This window comes from Vidua macroura, chromosome 3 (assembly GCF_024509145.1).
Source record: "Vidua macroura isolate BioBank_ID:100142 chromosome 3, ASM2450914v1, whole genome shotgun sequence".
Lineage (NCBI taxonomy): Eukaryota > Metazoa > Chordata > Aves > Passeriformes > Viduidae > Vidua > Vidua macroura.
The window spans coordinates 29,622,106-29,642,817 of NC_071573.1; the positions used below are offsets into that span (position 1 = coordinate 29,622,106).

General features: G+C 38.3%; 1 protein-coding gene across 1 annotated transcript in view; it reads right to left on the reverse strand.

Moving 5' to 3' along the window:
• Positions 1-8,585: 8,585 nt before the first annotated feature.
• The window catches only part of LRPPRC (leucine rich pentatricopeptide repeat containing), an 85,675-nt gene continuing 73,548 nt past the window's right edge, over positions 8,586-20,712 (reverse strand). The window contains exons 32-38 of the mRNA XM_053973208.1: positions 20,068-20,272; positions 17,878-18,017; positions 17,600-17,715; positions 14,716-14,790; positions 13,091-13,175; positions 10,378-10,520; positions 8,586-9,083 (exon numbers count right to left, since the gene is read on the reverse strand). Coding sequence (XP_053829183.1) covers positions 9,027-9,083; positions 10,378-10,520; positions 13,091-13,175; positions 14,716-14,790; positions 17,600-17,715; positions 17,878-18,017; positions 20,068-20,272 — 821 coding nt within the window. The 3' untranslated portion in view covers positions 8,586-9,026. The remainder of the gene's footprint in view (positions 9,084-10,377; positions 10,521-13,090; positions 13,176-14,715; positions 14,791-17,599; positions 17,716-17,877; positions 18,018-20,067; positions 20,273-20,712) is intronic.

Consider the following 20,712-nt stretch of genomic DNA (forward strand, 5'->3'; position numbering starts at 1 on the left):
AAAATCTCTCCATCTCTTCAGAAATGCTAGCTAAGTAACAAATATCAGTAGCCATTCCTTTTAATAAAAAAACCCATTGAATTCCTTTAAAAAAAAAAATCACAGAAAACCACAGACATGGAGATTCTTTGGGTAAGAAATTGCAGGTGTTGGTGTGTCCACTTGTACCAGAAATAACAAAACTTTCAGGTTACAGCCACAGTGATTAATTTTAATGGCAGTAGACAAGAAACAGTGTACACAGAACTCTGTGACATGCTGCCTTTTTTTTTTTTTTATATACTCTGAGAGCCAAGACAAGCCCTTCATGTGTTAGCAGCTATTAATTAAGGCAACAATGTTTAAGCAGTGGGTTGAGGTAATTTTAAAACTGCTTAACCCTTTTCAGAACTGCTGAGCTTTAGAAAGCACATATATATATATATGTGTTCATGTTAGTATGTAGAAGTATCTGCATGAATGGATTACATACATATGTATATACACACATTACTAATGCCTATGATTGCTCTATTTTTTTTTTGTAGAGCATATTTAAAACACAGTTCAAATCCATAATTTGTAGAAGTGCTGTTGCCAATTTATATAATTAATATAAGACTGTTTTTGACATTTATTTTGTCATTAAATCAAACTTAAAGGTTATTTTGAATTGCAAATTTTACTGGCATTATTTTGCTTTCATGGTCACAATTAGATACTTATAAGGCTTCCAGTGCTAAAAATCCTGCAACTTCAAACCCTCAACATTCACACCATGGCTTCAGAACCAGCATCTCCCATCAACAACACTTTTGTATGTTTTGCTCTTCTTTAAGCATCTGATCAGATTTTGCTACATTTCCTACTGCATCTCAGCCCTGTTTCTGCCCCACAGTAGTTTTTCATGTTGAACAAGTGGGTTTAGAGGCCTAAGTGTTAAATTACTGGCCAGAACTACATGGTGAGTAAACAAACAATGCCACTTGCCTCAAAAATACCTTCTATTTTTTTACTCAAGCAAATAAGCCTGAATTTTCAAGCAAATGTAGAGGAATTGGAAATGTATGAACATTCACAAGTAATCCAAACCTAAATGCACACAAGATGTAATTTTCAATAAAGTCCCAGTGCCTTGCAATATACATACAACTATATCAAGTCACAGGTAACATCATTAGCCTTCAAAACAGTACGTTTGCTCACTTTCACTTACTGGAGGATGGGGAAAGTGTTTAGAAAACAACAGAAACTTCCTTAAAATAGAACACCTTCATGTTTCACTGAGAAAATCTGAAGGAAGAAAACCAAACAATGTAGCAGCACTGCAGCAGCTCCTCCCTGACACAAGTAAACATCATCCTTCTCACGATTCAATGCTGTGAAGATTGCCCTAAAAGAACTAGTATTATCTTAATAATCATTTTTCAAAAAACACCCAAATCTTCTATGACTCAGTTAAAAATAGCCAATCATCTCATGGTAGTGCTTCATCTGACCGTGGAAAGGCATAAACCCAAAAAAATGGGAGCTCCAAACCAGGCAGCAGAAAAATGTGCTACACAAAATGAAAACTCTGAATAACAAGATGTGTGGTGCCCTTACTAGCTGCTGCCAGGTACTGGATGTTATGCTACACAGGGCAATCACTGGATTTCCAGTTGGGAAAGTTGGAGGTGAAGCCTGTGGTGGCCATCAGCACAAGAGACTCTGATCTCAGCTGAGCAAAGCAGAACACCAACAACTTCTTTGCTCTTTTAGCATCCCCTTGATAGAATCATTTAATAAACTTTTTGGCTTGTAGTTCCTAGCAACAGGAGCATGAGCTGCCACCCCCTGCAGAACCACAGGGGCATTTCAGGCTGGTGGGCGCAGTCTGAAAGCCAGTACGGTCCCACCAGCCCAACAGTGATTCTGCACACAGCACTTCTGGCCTCCCACACCACAAACTGTACCCGCTTCCCCAGTTCCCCCCATGACTCCCACAAATAATCATGTAAAAAAGCATTTTGGCCAAGTATTGCTGTTACCAAGAAATGCGCACTTGTCTGGTTACAGCAGAGCTCAGCACTGCCGAACGCTTTCCACACACTTGCTCCAGGTTAGTTTCTTCTGAAAGCAAGACAAAAGAAAGGTGAATGAGTATTTTTAGCTTTATGTACTTCACAGGGAATTGCTCAGTGCCTCTGTATTAGAAAAACGCCTTTCAGCTCCGTACTATGTTCAGTGACAGGCGTGTGACAAATTTCCACTGGAAAAAATCTCTTGAACATGACTGACAATAGTAAAGCCACAAATTACCGTAATTTTATGCCCCCTGCAGCTAGTGGTATAAAACATAGTTTTCAACCTTGTTTTTACTTGCTGAATTTAGACAAATTCATAATGTTATTGATGACAGCGAGAAAGACATTCAAATGCAGAAATTGTATTCCTTGGCACAAACACAACTGGAGCACAATATTTTATATGTACTATAGGGGATGAAAAATATGGTTGGCATTAAATACACATATATAAAAAGATGGAAAACTAGAGTATATAAAATAATTAATTTCACATTATCTAGATATCTATTTTCAGCTATCACATACTTCATCAGGGTGTTTTTCCTCCTCTCTGGAATGCTGAACTGTTAACCAGGTGCAGTACATGATATTACCAGTGCTCTTTCTTGCTGAACATTAATGTTTGAAATGTAGGCTGTGTCAATAATATCATGAAGAAATACAAAAACCCTGTTTAAGCAAAGTCTACAGATATATTGCTCCTAATGGATTTTACAGTGAGCATATGCTTTCTATCATATTTCTAAGTTTTACAGTGTAATTTTGTTGCAGTGTGCAGCTACGCAAACGGAGCAAAAGGGCTTTGTGAATTTGAGATGGGAGTTCCTGTTTCCTAAACTTAAAGCTGGAGTTTCTATTCTGTATTTTTACGTGTATTCATCCTTCCCCCTGGAGTTATTCCCATTGGATTTTACCTATAATGTATTCACACTGGGCATTGTTTTATTGGTTTCACCTTATCTCTTATTTTCCCCTATAAAACCTTTGTCTGGACCCCTGATCGGGGTCACTTGTACGTGTGGCGATCGGGCAAATACAACCTACTTTGGACTGCACAACAAGTGTCCAGTCTCTTGAGTTTCTTTATTCCGGTCTTGCTCGCGCTCTCTAAACAGCTCTGTCCATATCAAACGAACCCACAAAGGTGTTTGTTGCCTCTCTCTCTCTCTCCGGCGGCTCCCAGAAGCGCCTGGCCAGCGCTCCAGGAAACTGTAACCGGGCAAAAACAAGGAAGTCGGAGAGAGAAGAAAAGAACGAAAAGCAACATAATTTTACTTAAAAAGGGTTCTGAGGGCCCTAGAACTGGACAATTGCTAGAGATGATCAAGCTTTACAGTTAGCTAACCCCACACACAAACTGTTCCATCTACTAACTAAACCGATGGAGGGAAATCCCAGGGAACTCTGCAAGTAACAAGGGCAATCACATGATTTATTTTTGGTGTAGGCAGAAAGTTTTTCAGATTATGGCTCAGTAGCAGCCTCAGAAACAGGACACAGTTGCTTCAGTTCCAACCTCACCTGGGGCTGTAATTCCAGTATCAGAACACGCAAAGAAATGGTGACGGCGCCAATGCTACACAGAGTCCTGTATCCAGACTCCTGTTCAGCACCACCCTGAATTACACCAACACCACACTTACTCTTACAGCTGCTTTTGGATTTGAGAAGTGAGAAGTTGAAGAGGCTGCTCCTGGACAAACTTCATTTGGAATTTCTGGCCTGTGATGATGCTCCTCTCCCTTCAGTCACCCAGCTGTGATTACAGGGCCGGTGCCATCTCAGCTCCCTGTGGGGGAAAGGCATGAGGGCCAGCTTGACTCAGCAGCTCTGATCAGTCCTTTGTGGCCTCCCCCTTCACTGAGCTGGGCTCAGCAGCCTACACACCCCTAGCAGCCCTTGCTGCTGCCACAGCAGCACACCTCAAGGAGAAGTAGCTGAAGACGAGTCAGCAGGAGCCATGCAAAAAGCAAAGGTCCATGGCGGTATGTCATTGACCACGGCAGCCAACAAGCTTCAGGCTGCTCCTTCCCCTCATGGTCATTCACTTCCAATCCCAATCACTCCCAAATCCCAGGCCTAAGGCATCATACTGAAGCTGCTGGTTTTGTCTGTTGAGACCTACAACTGCCATCCTTCCCAGTTTCCCTGTACTTCCCATCCCTTCGGAGTTCCTCTGCACTGATCCAGTATTTTGACAACCACCCCTCCCAGCCCAGCTCCCATAAATAATAATCCAGCACCCAACAAAACAGCCTTTCAGAGCTGCCTTTGACAGCCCGGAAGAGGCTAGCCAGAACAACCCTGTCCTGTCCACAGTCCCCTGCTTTCCCTCCAGCCCAAACAGCTTTCCATCTGGAAAGTACATCCTCCACTCCTGCCCTCAAGACTCATCTCCAACGATCTACAACCCTCCCAAAACTCACTTTTCATATCTGCCCTCGTCTCATGGATTACATGAAGAACAGCAGATGCCAACTACTTGTAAAGCCAAGAATTAAATTTGCTGCTGGTTGTGAAGGCTCATCACTGCCAGACACCGCGGTTTGCTGCTTTCTAAGCCCTGAGTTCACTGGCACTTAGAGCTGAGGGAAATAATTGTGAGAAACACAGAGCTACAAAGAGGTTTGTAGCAATCACTCCAGACAATAGCAATTCCACAGATACCAGTGCTTTACCAGTGTTCAAGAGCAATCACATGAGGAATTGTGAAGCATTAGCCAATTGCAATATAAAGGTTTGAGTATCAGAGAGAAACCTTGCATTAATAGTTTTATCTAAAAGTAGATCAATGTGGAACCCCCGTCTATAGCAGGCAGTTTCTATTATCTCATTTTCTTAATTACAGGAAACAGTAGAGAAAACTTAAACCTCAAACTTTCATATCTTATTTCCATATCTAATGGAAAACCCAGCACTTTGCTCTTGTAGCTCAGGATCTGCACACTCAGGAAGATGCCCTCAGATTCAATTACAGTCTCAGCTGGAGCGACTAACTTAGAAGGATATTGGGTTTCCTCTGATTACTGATTCACAGAAGCACTGGCAAACCACCACAGGCTGCAGCCATTCTGGAAAGAAAATACTTCTTGGCAGTTAGTTTACACAGAAATTATGAGAATAATTTTAAGAAATGCAGAGAAATATTTGCTAAAAAAAAAAGGCTACATTCAATGACAGTCTCAGCTTTTTCTTACATGCTTACTTTTTTCACCTTTACAGTAAAACTAAACTGGTGCAGGAAACTGGACATTCCTTTTAGATACTGACAGATTTCTCACACTGAACAGTGAGACCTCCTGGTCATATCTATCACTTCTGTCACCTTCTCCTCTGCTGTGTTCCTGGGGAGTCCAAAAGCATCACATGTTCAGAGAAAAGCACTAAATCCAGTAGTACCCTGGTGAACACACTACCAGTCTATTCCTCTGTCAGTATGTGCACTCATGATCTTCCCTTCAGTTATGATTCTCCCTTGTCATGTAAACTGCAGCTGGAATCCTGCTGACTCAGGCATTCAATCTATAAAACCTCTCTGACTCTCACTGCCAGAGTTACAATCCCTTCAGCTACTCCATTTTCAACAGTGGGTACATATTAAGAAAGTGTGAAGACAGCTACTAACCTACTGAGCTGCAATTCTTGCCATAAAGAGGGTCTCAGGAGACAGTGAGTTGAATGAACTGCTTTAGTAGATAAGGATAAAACCATAGCATGCAATTATCATGTTGCAAATGACTACATCGGTAGTTAACGAGGAAACTTCTCCCATCTTGATCTCAAAAGCCCAAAAGCCCCCTGCTCCTGCCCCTGCCTCAAGAGGAGTGGGGGAAGAGGCAAGCCCATAATGTGGTGCAGGGCACAGAAGTGAAATTAAGTAATCTCAATTCAGGCAGCAAGCTTTTCCCAGTCCTCTCAACCCCAATCAAGACATACGATTATGCAAACACATACACACTCCCACAATTTGCTTTCTGCAGTAACATGTCAGGTCATGGCACGTCAGCAGGCTCTCTGCTTCCCACGGAGGCCTCTGGAAAGGCATGCTTCAATCTCACAGACACTGGACCTGGTCTGGATCTTGCACAATCCCAGTTATCCACTAGCTGGTGGCAAATAATTCTATCCTGCTTTAAAGGGGCGCATGCTGTGGTCAGTGTGCCAGAGTGTGTTTGCTCTCAGGACCAGTAAATCACCGTGACAAGTTCGCAAGGCTGCCATTCTGCATTTTGTCATCTTACAGGTTTCTCTCTTTGAAGAAGAAGAAATAATGAAACCGCCTACTTATTTGGTAAAGAAATGCCAACCTTCTAAACTGCACTTTTCTTCATGCTTGAAATGGCCGAGTCTCAGCACAACGATGCACAAGAAATATTATCATTTCAAGCGTGCTCTTGAAGAGTCGGCACAAATGCCGATTCTGCAAAACCTTCCCAGTATAACCTTGTTTCAGACTGAGATGATTGTGCCCCAGAGTGGCACAAATCCCTCATTGGCCCACATTTTAAAGACAGGAGAGACTGCACTTCTGTGTGCAATCATCCCTTAACTGCACATGAAACATTTACTGGAACGGGAAATCAAAAGTATTATCACACAAACAGCAGGCCATCCTTTGCATAATCTCCCTTCTTCCCATCTCTGCCACAGACATGGGCTGAGCTCCCTAAGTCCAGGCTATTCCAATGGGATCCCAAATGGTCAGCATATCCTTTAGCTCGTTTCCCTGTCACTGCTGCCATGAAACCCTGGCTCCGTTTGGTCTCATGTTCCTGCAGCTGATGTTTAATGGGCTCCAGAGCTGGCTTGCTCAGCCCGCTACTTTACATGAGGTCAGTCAAAAGGCAATTTTGGAGCTGAAAACAATTTCACTTACACTCCTCAGTTATAGGCTATCAAATGTATTTATTATCTCAGTAACTGCAACAATTACAGGGCATGGTTCTGGCTGAGAGGCAAACCAGAAGAAAAATGGAAAGATATTAACTGGCACCAATCCTGCATGGTCAGACCCCACCATGGGCACCAGCAACACAGCCCTGCATCTAGGCTGTGGCCCTGTGTGCTGCTGTCCTGCCGCAGAGGGCAGCAGCCAGCAAACATGACCCCTTGGCATCACAACACAGACCACTGATAGGTGCAGTACCTGATCCACAGCCTCATGAGACTTCACCTCCTTGTCAAAAAGGGAGTTAAGATCCACAGATCTGCTGTTAACTTCCTCTGTGATGATGTGATGTTTGCTTCAGGTAATACGCTCTTCCTTAATCCATGTGCTAGCTCAGTTCCAGCTGCATCTCTGCCCATTTCCTCGAGTTATGCTCAGCCGTGACTTCACTTACAGGAACATGACTACTGCTGCGAAATGGATAGATTCACGAGATGACCTCTAAAAACAAGAGCTGTGGCACCAGAGAAAGGGTTGCCAACTAGTTGACACAGTCTTCAATTATGCTGCTATTACATTGAAACACATGTAATGTAGATGCAGCTTTAGAAAAAAGAACCATCTCCATTTGTGAAATGAAATAAACCGAGTCCTGCCTAGGCTTGCTTTCAGATAGGGCACACAAGCATTAGGCTATGAATGAAATTTCAAACGTTAATGCCTTATCTTGACAAGGCAGGAACAAAGGGTGCGAGACGATTCGAGCCACGTAGCTGCCGTATGTTGTCGGGTCAATGCTTGTGGAGTCATGAAGGTCACTGCAAAACCACACCACTGAGGAAGCAGACACTGCTTGCATTCATCCAGCTAGCCTGGAAACAAAATATACCATTCTCCCCGCTCCTGATCAGTGAAACCTCATTTTTAAAGTACAGCAGGATTTTTCTGTGTATCTGTTAATATAATAATTTAATTGAAAAAAATTAAGTCCCAATTTCTTTCTTTGGCCATACACGTCTTGCAAAATTTTGCCAAAACCTTGAGCGTATGCATGTATTTTTAATTACCACAATTTTGCCTATGTGGGAAAACCTATTAAAGATATGTAAGTTAAGATATGGCTGAAAATGTAAAGATTAATAAACAAAGCTGAAATGCATAAAAACAATCTTTCATTTCATTAAAACCTGTTTGAAGTACTCAGCAGGCAACGCGTTCCATCTGCAATACCTATGTGCACATTTGTGAGTTTCCATCATTATACACAGAGACAATGGATGTCTTTTCTACTTTAATCTTTGTAACTTAGACATGTCTTCTTTTCATGATCACAAAACTCTGGGCTCTAAAATATCATCTCAGCATAGCTGTACTCTCACATTCCTTCAAATAAAGAATGTCCACCAGTCTCCTAGCAAATAAAAATTGCTACCCCTGCAAAGAAAAGGGGGTGCTTTATTTAAAGGGCATGTTTTCACAGATATGGAGTTCTCGTATCCATAAAATTAACTAGACTAACAGTTATGAGAATGAAGATGCTATACGACTACAACACACAGGGCTAGTGTAAAAGGTGAAAGTATTTTGTCTTTACATATAATATCCAACACCCTATCAGGATGCTTAACACAAAAAAGTACAATTAAGAGAAAACTTAAAAAATACATTTATTTTCTGGGTAGATACAGCTGAATCCTGAAGATGTTCTTCATCCTTATATTTTCACCCCAAAGTACAGTGACCAGGCAAAGAACAAGGATAAGACAGTCTCCATCAGTTACAGTTCTGTACCCCTCTAGCAACTTTCTTGATATACATCTATCTGGCAGATCAACAGGGGCAACAAACCAGTTCCAGTTTACAGCAGATCATACATCAAAATGGAAATATCTCAGAGGGCTGCACCTTGATATTTCATTAGCAAATTTAACAGCATGTCTATTAATAAATGTTTCTATCAACTGCACTTACGGAAAGTGATGTTAATCACAGATTTAAGTTAAAAATTACACATAACATGCTTTTTAAAGTTTTTATTGAATGTAGTATTTAAACAATTTCATAAACAACTAAATTATAAAACTGTCTGTTCATGATGCTTCTGATCTTCTGTTCCTCCATTTTTCCACATAGAACTTGAGAGTCTCCTATAAACAGAGTGGAATAAACAAGTTCAACCTTGTTCCAACTGAGAAGTTACTAATTCTGAACAAAGTCTTACGTCCTGACAAAATCTATTATTCTCTGTCATGCAAAACTACATCTGTATTGAAGTCTGTATAATTAGGAGAAATACCAGAGAGAATGAATAAAAGGAAAAGGAAAACCTTGCCAGAAATGCATAATGAAGCTTCTATTACTAAATGCAATAATATAATCAATTTCATTTTTAAAATGAAAATACTTTTTAACTTCAATCTCCAATTGTGTCAAAAAAATTGAAACGCTTTTAAAGATCAAGCTACATTAGAGAAAAATTGAACAGGGAAATGAATCATCCCAGTGACTTGGAAAAAAACACTCTTATTTTCACTAGCTACATATAAGAAACAGACATTCTAGGTTTTTAATTTACAGTCCAAATAAAAATTCAGATTATAAACCATGTAAAGCTGCAGAAAAAAACCTACCATAGCCATTGAAAGGCTAAAACAAGTCTTTTGTGCCAAAATTTTAACCAATTCTTTCCAAATTAGAAAAGAAAAATCACATTTATCATGAAGCAATATAGAGAAACAATATATAGCCAGTCTTCACAGAATTACAGAACATTTTTTTAGAATATAAAAAGTGGTGAGAAAATTGTAATAAAAAGCTTGCTTAGAGAATGGAAAATAGAATGTCTTCAAAATTTGCTTAGCAAAAATGGTATTAGTAGACTATTAGTCAAAGGAATGATACAGAACTATTTGCAGTCTTCACAGATTTAATATCATGCTGCTTGTCACCCTCAAGTAACACATATTTGCACAGTTGCATAGGTATCTTGGCAGGGCAGCTAGAAGCAAAGCTGCAACAGAAAAAAAATTGCTACAGTTCTAAAATTCCATCCTACTAGCACAGCAACTTATACTAGACACAAAACACTAATGAAAACTAGAAGCCATTAATTGTTACTGAAGCACACATTCTACAAGCCTTTTCAAGTCCAATTGCTTAGAAAAATGCCCCAAGGAGATTTGATAAAGGTACGCCTGTAGATGAGTGCCTGATAAGAAGAAGGTAGTTTAAATATCATAAGCCCTGAGAGGTTTTATTTCCTCACGTCAAATCCAATGCAAGATTGCCACAGCTCCCACAACACCCAGGACTTCACACATTACCTCCTTTGAGGAGTCTCTGCAGAGACCTAGTCCCTATGCAATTATCCATGCAATTTGTTTTATTAATATTGAACATACACAACTCTGCAGCTCTATTTCTTAATTAGGAAATACTCACAGGGGGTTCAGTGAAAGGGACAGGCTCTCCTACTTTCTTCAGAAAAGTTGCTAAAGATTTCAAAGAGACCTCGTGCAGCTCTATATTCTTCGCTTTTGCTTTCTCATATGTAGCCTTTACAGAAGCAACATCCCCATCCAATTCTGAGGAAAAAAATAGAACCCAAAAAATCTCAGAAGTTACTTGTTTCTCTTTCCACCTGTTTTCACTCATGCTTAACCATCGACTGCTGCTCAGACATTTGCTTGAGAAGCATTGGGATGAAACTGAAGCAACCCCTGACAGTTTCACTGCTGTCCTCAGGGTCCTAGAAGCAGTACAACAGTTCCTAGCACCTTGTAAACATCAAGGAAGCCATCATGTCCAGTTAAATTCATTCTGTTGCCTGGGAGGGAGAACATAAACACCTGCAGTATGGGAGCTGTCTCAGGTTTTACTTGTTCACATTTGGAAACATCATCTTCACAACCACAGGAGCTATAAAAGCAATGGTTCATAAAGGAAAAAAAAAGCTTTGTGCAGAAATGGATAGCCTGTGTCCCTTTCTCGTGAGAAAAAGCTTCCCACTCACATCTGGCAAGTGGATGAGCTCCTTTTTGAATGTGGGAGGCTACTGCAAAAACTGCATGAAATGACAGCTTAATGGAAGCATAGAAATCGTTAACTTTCTACAACTTTAAAATAGATTTATTGTATGGGAAACACCAACAAAAAGAGCTAATACTTAGATTGCATTTAATGGACCACACAATCATGATTTTACATATTTCTTTTTTCTAAAAGGTATACAGCAAAGGATTGTGCATCTCACCAGACTGAAGGAAAGTTAGCCCTGGCAGTGGATCTCATCTCAGGACAAGGATAGGAGTAAAGGTCCTTTTATTTGTTCCATCATGACAAATGATCAAACTTCTTTCAGCTGTGATCTATATTCTACTATATCTTTGCTAAACACAAACAATTATAATTTAATTGTCCATTCTTTTGTTCATTAGAACAGTAACCAATTGTGGCAATAACAATCCTCTGCCACCTTTCATAGTCTTTTTTTAATTAAAAGTAACAATGGCCTGAAAGGAGAATAATTTGTCTCAAAAATTATGAAATGCAAGCTTGGATTTGGCCCAGAACAAAAGATCATGTTTGAAAGCTTACTACTAACTTTAAAATTAAAAAAAACCACAACTTTGATTTAAAAGATTTTATTTCTACCCCTCATGGCTAGAGCACAATCTAAGCATTCTCATTTTCAGTTGTGTTAAATATTTTGCTGATGATCTCTTTAACAGTCAAATGATCAATGTCTCATACAGTAAGATGCTTGCACAGAATAACCCGGGAACAGCTTTTAAAACTCTTCATGCTGGTACTGTCTCCTCTGGAACATACTAGGAGCCAGGTACATCTCTGCCTGAAGACAGTACAGCAAGCATCTGTTCATAGAGTGTAGCTTCACATGTGCAATACACTCTAACCACTGTTTTAGGTATAGCAGAACAAGTGATTGATTCTTTGCTACCTCTTTATGAAACTGCTATACCATCATGTAGTTAGGAAGGATAGTGAAAAACTTCATTCACTTACAGAATTTTTACTGAAGTAAAAGCAGCAGAGGACTAATGATAGCATAAAGCAGCAAGTACAGTGCCGGTGACAAAAGGGCAATTTTTTGTTTAATAAAAACATGTTAAAAAACTTACTATGCTGTGAACCTGAACCTATCTGTTACAGGGCTAAACAATTTTGGTAGTAATTGCTCTTTGCAATGCTACTAAGCAAGCAAATTTTCTAAGTTAGGTAACACATCATAGCACTTTTACAACTTGATTCAAATAAGTAAGTTTGTATTCCTTTAACACCATATCTTGGATTTGTGTTTGAAGTGTTTTACCTAATTATTCCTATTCATCTCCTCTGTGATAGACTGGTGCACAAAGGCTTCTGTCCTTGTTCTTTTTTGCTTGTAACACGTATGAAAAGGATTTACTCCCTGTAATAAAAACTGGAGGACAGTATCAGTACACGAGGCAAAGGACTCTACAGCTCAGAGATGCAAGCTTCCAAGTGAGTGTTGCCATAGGCACTGTATGTCCTGGTTTTTCAAGAGTGAGTCTTGTAAATAAACATACTTAAACTAAAAACTTGATTTTTTAGAGGTGCTCACTTCTGACTTCAGCTATAAAGAGAACTGATGAGTAGTTCAACTATTTATGTAAATTCAAATGAAGGCATCTGGAATACTAACTTTGGCAACATTACAAGATGCATAAATAATTTACACTAATAACAATAAGATTGTTCCATATTATTGATAGAACAAATCACTTGTGATTTTGAAACATATACACACACACACACACATATAAAAGGAACCATTATTACTACATGTTTTGGGGGGAAAAAAGCTAAATTTATTTTAAAAGCCATTCATTTCTACAGCATTTTTCCCCATGGGTTAGGATGGATTCTTTCTTATTCTATGAAGCCCCTACTTTAGGTTCTAAGTAAAGGATTCACAGCTTGTGTCAGCTGGTTGCTCTTTCATTCTAACAGCCATGACAGCAACAGACCCAACAGACTGAAACAAGAAAAACCTCAGATAACCCCTGCACCTCTTTATGACTCAAACTGTAATGCAAATAAGGGTTTGCATGACCTTTCTGAATGTCACCAGAGCTCTTACTAAAACACTGGTCCAAGGAGCATAGCTTACCATAACTTCTCAAGAGGTACCGGTATGCCGCTGCTGGATCGAGATGCTCAGGAATCAGTTCTAGAAGTGCCTCAATCCTCTTTGCCTGTGAGATTTAATGCACATACAAAAAGACCCCATGAACAAAATAAAGTCACCAAATTCAGAACAGTGGTTGCACATTTTTTTAAGTGAGATAAACTGTACTGGTAACAAAGAATGGACTGTGTGACTCAAAGTATATACAATAATTTTCCTTCACAAAATTTTGCAGATATGAAATAGTAAAAGAAATTAAGCACAAAATGCAATTAATGTAATAAGGGTTTAATATCTGTACTCAAGAATCCTGAACAGTAGTGTCTTTTTTTTTTTTTTCAGGTAGGTAATGTATCAATAAGAATATGACAGGATTTCAACCAATTTAGGAAAACGGCAAAACACTCAGCATCCTTCAATGACCCAGAGGTCAGTGGCAGCTATGATCAATGCTTAAAAGGAGTCAGATCACTAACTGATGTGCTTAAATTTGGAATCGCCTTCCCTCAGCCTCTGACTGCACTTTCAAAAATTCTTAGGTTTTAAATTAAAAGCAGCTTATTGAAATTAAGAACATCTTTATCACACACTACCAACTTTGATGTGTTAGTACAATTTCAGCTTGATGAGCTGGGAAACGTACACGTTTTTCGTTCCTTCTTATAGACACCAAACAATAGTGTTTATCACATCATATTTATCATCGTCACGTCAACAGAGGAACTTTAAATCTACTAGTATTTAATGGCAATTTCCATAAAACAAAAATGTGCATTTGGCTCATTTGAAAAAATATTTATTCTAGTTTGTGTACTAAATGTCTCCTGATGCTGCTCCTCTATGAAAGAGAAATCCATATGGGTTTGCTTGGGTGTGTATTTCAGGGTTGTTTTGGTTGTTGTTGTTCAGTGCTGGGTTTGAGGGGTGGGGGTGTGTTTGACTTTTTTTCGTGTGTGCTAAGGCACACACGTGTGTGTGTGTGTGGGTTGGAGTTTCTTTGTTGGCCTTTGGATTTGTGTTTTATTTGTTTTGGTTTTTTTGCTTACTTTAAAGGGGCCATAGGAGGAGGGAGCAATAGGCATAGAGCAAGTACATAACCAGAGCATTTCAAATTACAGGGAATGAGGACAAGGCCAGGAATCTAAACAGATGTTCCAACTAGATACATGTGCCAACCACCACGACAAGTAATATGAAATGTGTCTTTTAATGTAAACACAGAGGCATTTTATCATCAGAGAGAGGCTGAAGTTTTAACTTGCATTTGTATTCATACAATGTAGCCAATAAAATAAGGACTTTCAGGTTGTGATACTGAACTGGATGATGCAGTAAAACATTCTAAGCACAATGTAGGATATACAATGTAACATGGAAAATGCAGGAAATAACTGAAACAATAGAAAAATATTAAGTACACCCTCCTTTTCATCATGCTCGATAATGTCAACTGTACTTTAAATATAACCAGCTCTGCAAATTAACCTCCCTCCTCCCCAAGAAACCCACTAAAGCTGTCAACTGTGAAATTCAAAACACTTTAACCAAGGTTGAGGAAATAGTATTTTGCGGCATATAAAACTGTATACATGAAAAAAATATTGTACCTGTCCAGGTTGAGATGCTGCTCTCGCCACAAAACGCCCTAAAGTTCTCCTCTCCCGAACTATTGCATCCCACCTCTGAAGACAAAAAAATGATTAATGTAGCAGACATGAGTAGGTTACTGCTAAACAAAATTACTAAGATGAAAATTTCCAATTACAAAACAATTTACTAATATATTACCGATTTACAAGTTAAATAATTGAATATTAGTTTGACAAGAAAACCAAAAAACTAACCACAGACCAAGTTCCATTTTATGCACCTCACTGGTAAACCTTTTTAAAATGGTAGGGATAAAGTTTGTTTAAAACAATAGGGGAAAGAATTAAACTAATACTTCAATACACCACAAAAACGAGGTTTAGGACTGCAAAAGAATGAAAAAGAGAAACACTATTCCTCTCCAATTATACTGCCAAGCATTCACAAGTGAGCTAGGGATCATAAGGTTAATTATACATTTAATAAGGTGTCAGGGAGATAACTGCTCGTTTCTTTATAAAAATTAAAATGTACAAAGCAAGTTCTCTTTAAAGTATAATTACCTACACTTATGCATACAAAGGACTGATTTCAATCTCTCTATTTTATAAAAGGCTTTAACTGCAATAGACAGGGTTTGAGAGAGAGAAGTTAAACTTAGAAAAGTTTGAGACAGACCAGATAAAAATCAAAAAATCGATCTTACTTTAGAAACAAGGAAAAAATAAAATATACAAGACAATATTAAGTTTATATTCCTCAAAGATGTCAATCTTAGAACTCTTAAAAATGTAAAGTGTGTTTTTTTAAACAGCTCTACAATATCAGTACCAAAATGCACAGGAAAAAGAGAATATTGTGCATGTGAAAACATATGCCATGATTTTCCTACGTTCAACTAGTATTGTAGACATACGCAAACAAGAAATTTTGGGTTATGCCAATGATGAGCATTCTGTACAAGTAATATGGTTTACAAGCTCTTTAAGGTCCAGGTGAAAAGATACGAAGGTTCATTCCTTCAGGCAAACAGACAAGAAGTGGCTTCATGGTGCTAAATATAGGCAAAGCACTGATGAGAGAAACTTGCAATATTTTATTAACAGTTCTAGCCATTCTCACTTACTGTCAGTAACTGCTCTCAGAGGAAAGAGTCTAATTTGAGAAATGTTATCCACAGCTCCCTTTCATGCTGAAATATCAAATCCCTTCTGACTCTCATCAGTAAAAGCATTCTCCCTCCAGATAGTAGCAGTCACTGCAGCTGCTTCATAAACTTTTATATACACTCTTTGATGCATTTCTGAAAGCAAGGAGCCTCCATATCTATACTAATATGTTAGATTACAAGAAAAATAGTTCATTTAGGTTGTTGTTTACTTTCCAAAATATAACAATGGAGAGTGATTATTCCTATCCTTCAGTTAGTGGATTCCTATATAGCAGGAATCCTATATTGATCCACATAGCAGTCACAAAAGTTTAAACACCGCTCAAAGTTTTTCCTGAGCCATGAAACCCCCTATTTTTCTCCTAGACACAGAAGTTCCAATTCACGCGTACCCATAAATATCCACTTATAACAAGGTATTTTTAAATTGCCCCTTAAGATACAATGTATACCATGTTATTTCAAGTATGCTATAGAGCCATGAACTTAATTCTAACAGTTGGATGCTGTTGTAACAAGTTTCAGGAATATATGCATGGATATTATTCCATGTTCTGGAAAATTTTAGGAATACTATGATTTTACTTAAAAAAATGAAAAAAAACCCATATCTTCACAAAAGCAAAACCCATACCCAATTTTCATTTACTCAGTCCACGTCAATCAAAGAGCAATCAACAAATCAGGAAGAGTGGAATAACTTGAGAATTTTTTGGCATTTTCATGTTTCAAGCTATATAGCAAGAGGGTTTTATGGCAAAATTGTAGTCTCCTTTTCATTTAATATTCAGATGACCAGTTAGGCACAGCCCTACACAAAGTAAGGGGATTACAAATAGTACACCTCACACTGCAGCAGAAGTAACTGAACAGCTTTGTTGGTAGTGTCTTGGAATATCATCAAATATGCCATGGATGAAGCAGAGCTTTTTCTTTAAGAGTTTAAAATACTTAGGAACTGGTAAATCGGTAGCATGCACTATCAGGAGATGATAAGAGGCCTTGGTTTGAGGCAGGAGCCTATGCACACATCAGTCTGACTGCTGGACTGTCACCTGCTTGGCTGAGCCTCCTGACAGAGCCTGTTTCCAGCACCCACAGTTCATCCCACCTCTTGCTTGGCTTGTCTTTAGCTCTGCACAAATGGCACAAATACAGCTGTCTCAATTCCTGAGAATTCCTGCAAACTCAGCTGAGACTGTGACCCAGAGACCAACATTTGGGTTTTAATGCATCTGTGACAGTCAAATAGAAAGCAAATTCAGCTCTTAATAAACCCTGAATACAATATACAATATTATAGCAACCAAGTGAAGTAAAGTCCATGACAAGCAATCATTGCCTGCTTCTGTTTTGGAAACTGTACAGCTGTAAGATACCGTGTTTACAGCACTTAGGAAATTAGGTGAGAAGTTGCAAGGAAATGGTTTGCAAGAAACAACTGACATGTAACAGAGAACTTGGAGAAAAATATTTGCAGTATACAAATACTTCCTTTATTTCCTTCATGTTACTGGAAGACAGAAAATACCCCTGACTCTGGCACACACTGCTACTCTCAGTACTAGAGCACGAGGTCATGGTTTAGTCTAAAGTGTGCACTGCTACTCACACTGTAATTCAAATGCATCCCAGTAGCAGCCTATGCAGCACAACATCTCTTTCTGACAATTTCTCAGTTAACCTTTGAAGAGCTCTAAGCATTTCTGTACCTCTTGTTATGTCATTACCTGTATCAATGATCTGGCATCATCCACTCTGTCTGCACTGATATACTGAAGGAAAAGATCTGTGACAGGTCTGTAAATTCCACACTGACTGGCCAGTCGTTCTGCCATTGCACCAACTGCAAAATGATGGGTACATAAGGAAAATCTTTGATTGAAAAGCCTCTTCTGTAAACTTAACAGGCATGATTTATGCTGACTGAGCAGGTTTTACGTGTAATAGCTCTTTCATAACACCTCTGTCGAGTCAGAATATTTAAATATCATTGCAATTAACTTACATTTTTCCAAAGCTGGTTCTAATCCTTCCTCAGACACTTTTCTTAACAAATAGGAAATACTTCTGACAGCTTGATCAGGATTCTGTGCACCAGAGATAAGCAGAGGCTCAAGGTATTTCACAGCAGCATCAAGGTCATTGCTAGGAAAAGAGATTGAACTGGCTCAGTTTCTGAAATCAAGATTTCTAAACCTAAAGAAGCAATTACAATAAAGTTTTTGTTTTCTACATCAAGCTTGTATTTACCAAGAATAGTTGATGAAAAAACATTGACCAAAAACATTTTATTCACTCAGATATTGTAAAAGTGAAACAATTTACGACTGAATGAGTAAATCAATTAATAAATAACTTTTAATGGTCTTTGACCTGTACAAAGTTTAGGTATTTTGGACACGCTTTTTTCCTCATTAAGAAAGAAGTGTTCAGCTTGCTGCTTTAGGAAAATGCATCCTGCAGATCAAGAAGGCAAAAACTAAACATTAACAGAAGGTATCTGAATAATTAATGCATGCAACTTAAGTATTTTTATGCAATGTAATTAATTATTTACCTGATTTTTCCCATGGCTGCCCTTTTGGATGCAAAAGACAATACTAAATGTCATTTGGTCATTACATCTATATGCTTTTAATCTTAAGGCTTAAATATAGCAAATGCTAGTAAAATAATGCAGGAAGTATTCACCAAAGTGTAAACTTTACTTCCAGCATTCTAAAAAGTTCAAATGACAACATCTCTTACCAGTCCACTCTAAAACCTAATTAAATTGAAAAAGAAAACTGAGCACAATTAATGCTTTTAGGTGAAGCATCAATGCAGCACATGTGAAAGCTACGAAAAATGCTTTGAAAATGGAATCAGAAACATGGATCTACCAATAAATGAACATTGTATTGGAAATATCTGTAAGAATCTGTTTTTCAGAGTTATAAAGGTACAGATTGCAAGGTATTTAAGAATATATAGGGTGCATATTATTTACACTGCTCAGTCTTTCCACACATCAGGTTAGTTTTGGTATGGGAAAAGTTGATGCTCTACCTGCGTACAACAATTTATTTATTTATTCTTGTCACCAGTTTCCATCTTAAAGAGCGAAGCCTGACTTTGCAACACTTTTATGGCATGGAAATACAGGAAAATAAGCAACTTATAACACAGATAATGAAGTATCTCTCCCATCTCAAGCATTTAATTTAGGTTGAAGTCCACACACTAGAACTGTGTGCCAAGGACCACTGGGATCTGCTCCCTGTGGCTTGGCATGCCTGAGGCAACCAGGAATCTGTTATGTACTACAGAGCTCTACAGCTTTCCTGCCGAGTCAGGCACAGGAGGCCCACCCAACAAAACTAGTTTGAAATAAAGCAACAGAATATGTAGGATTCCTGAAGACTGGTATATTTGAGAAGCTGACTTTGCCCTTTCTCCTCCAGGTGCTTTCTCATGCAGTTTTACACAAAGGACAAAGCAGCACAGTACCAATGTATCAAGTAAACCAGAAATGCACACAGAGCACAATACTGAATTAAACAGCTGAATCACAGGATTCTAGAAAGTGTGGGGATAACTAGGATAACTAAACTGCGGCCTACAGCGTCAGCCAAGCTTTTTTAGTTCTTACCAAAAAAAAAAATCCCAAGGAAAAAAAAACCTCACTCCACAGATACACATCTGGCTTCACATTTTGAAGGTAAAGACAATAATATTTCAAGAATATATTGCCATTTCAACTGCTGGAACAGGTAGCATATTTTTGTTTCCAAACAACAACAGCCACAAAAAAAAATACATGCATGATCTCTGCACATAGTATTATTTACTATGTGCTACATTTGACATAGCAATTCCATTTTACTTTCAGATTTCATAGAGCTTTTAACACCAAGGTAACACCAAGGAACACCAAAGAAAGGCTTTAGGTGCACACTGGAACAAAGGTATCAAAGCTAAATTACAGCACCAAAGAATTCCTTAATGCTTCACAGTTATTATCCCTGTATTTCATTAAATTTTCAACCCCAAATTTGTATAGGAGACAATACCAGAACAGAAATGCACACTATACTCAACTAGAATTTTAGCATCTGGGACACTGTAAAAATGGACACAGAATGAAATGGATAATGCAAGAGATTTCCCAGCTCACTGCAGAAGATATTAAATACATAGTCCTAGAAATACTTACCTTTTCGTATGAGCCAATGCAATTGCATTAGGCATTAGTGAGTCAGATAAACCAACTGATTTGGTGATGTCTCCCAGGATGTTTTCAAGTACTTGCAGGTTCTTTACATCTCCTTTTTCTGCCAGGGCCTGAATGAGAGCAGTAACTGCTGGTCTAGTAGGCAACACACCACTGTCAAGCACTCCTTTTAGAACAGCCAAGGCATCTAACAATCATAAAGAAATAAGGGAAGCAGAAATCAGAAAGTTCAAAAAGCACCATGCTGCTGGTATCTTTAATCCTACCCATTTAAAATATGTAGACAAAAAAAAAAATTCTTTAAGCCCTGCAATCACTAGAGTGAATTCTAACTTGAAAATATATATACACAAATAAAAACTTTCAACAATAATTTACATTGAAAGGCTGTAATATCTCATAATAAGAAGTATTAAGCTACTTTCAACATTGAAATAATGTTTGTAACCAGCTCAAGGAAAACAGGTGTGCCATAAATATCCTCTCTTAAGATTTTGAAGACCTGACTCTTTTCTTCTCCAAACCACAATCAATTTCCTTTACTAAAAACCAAAAACGTTGTATATTTAAGAATAAATATAGCCTAAAAATGTATTCATTACAGAAACTGCTGAATTATAATACTGA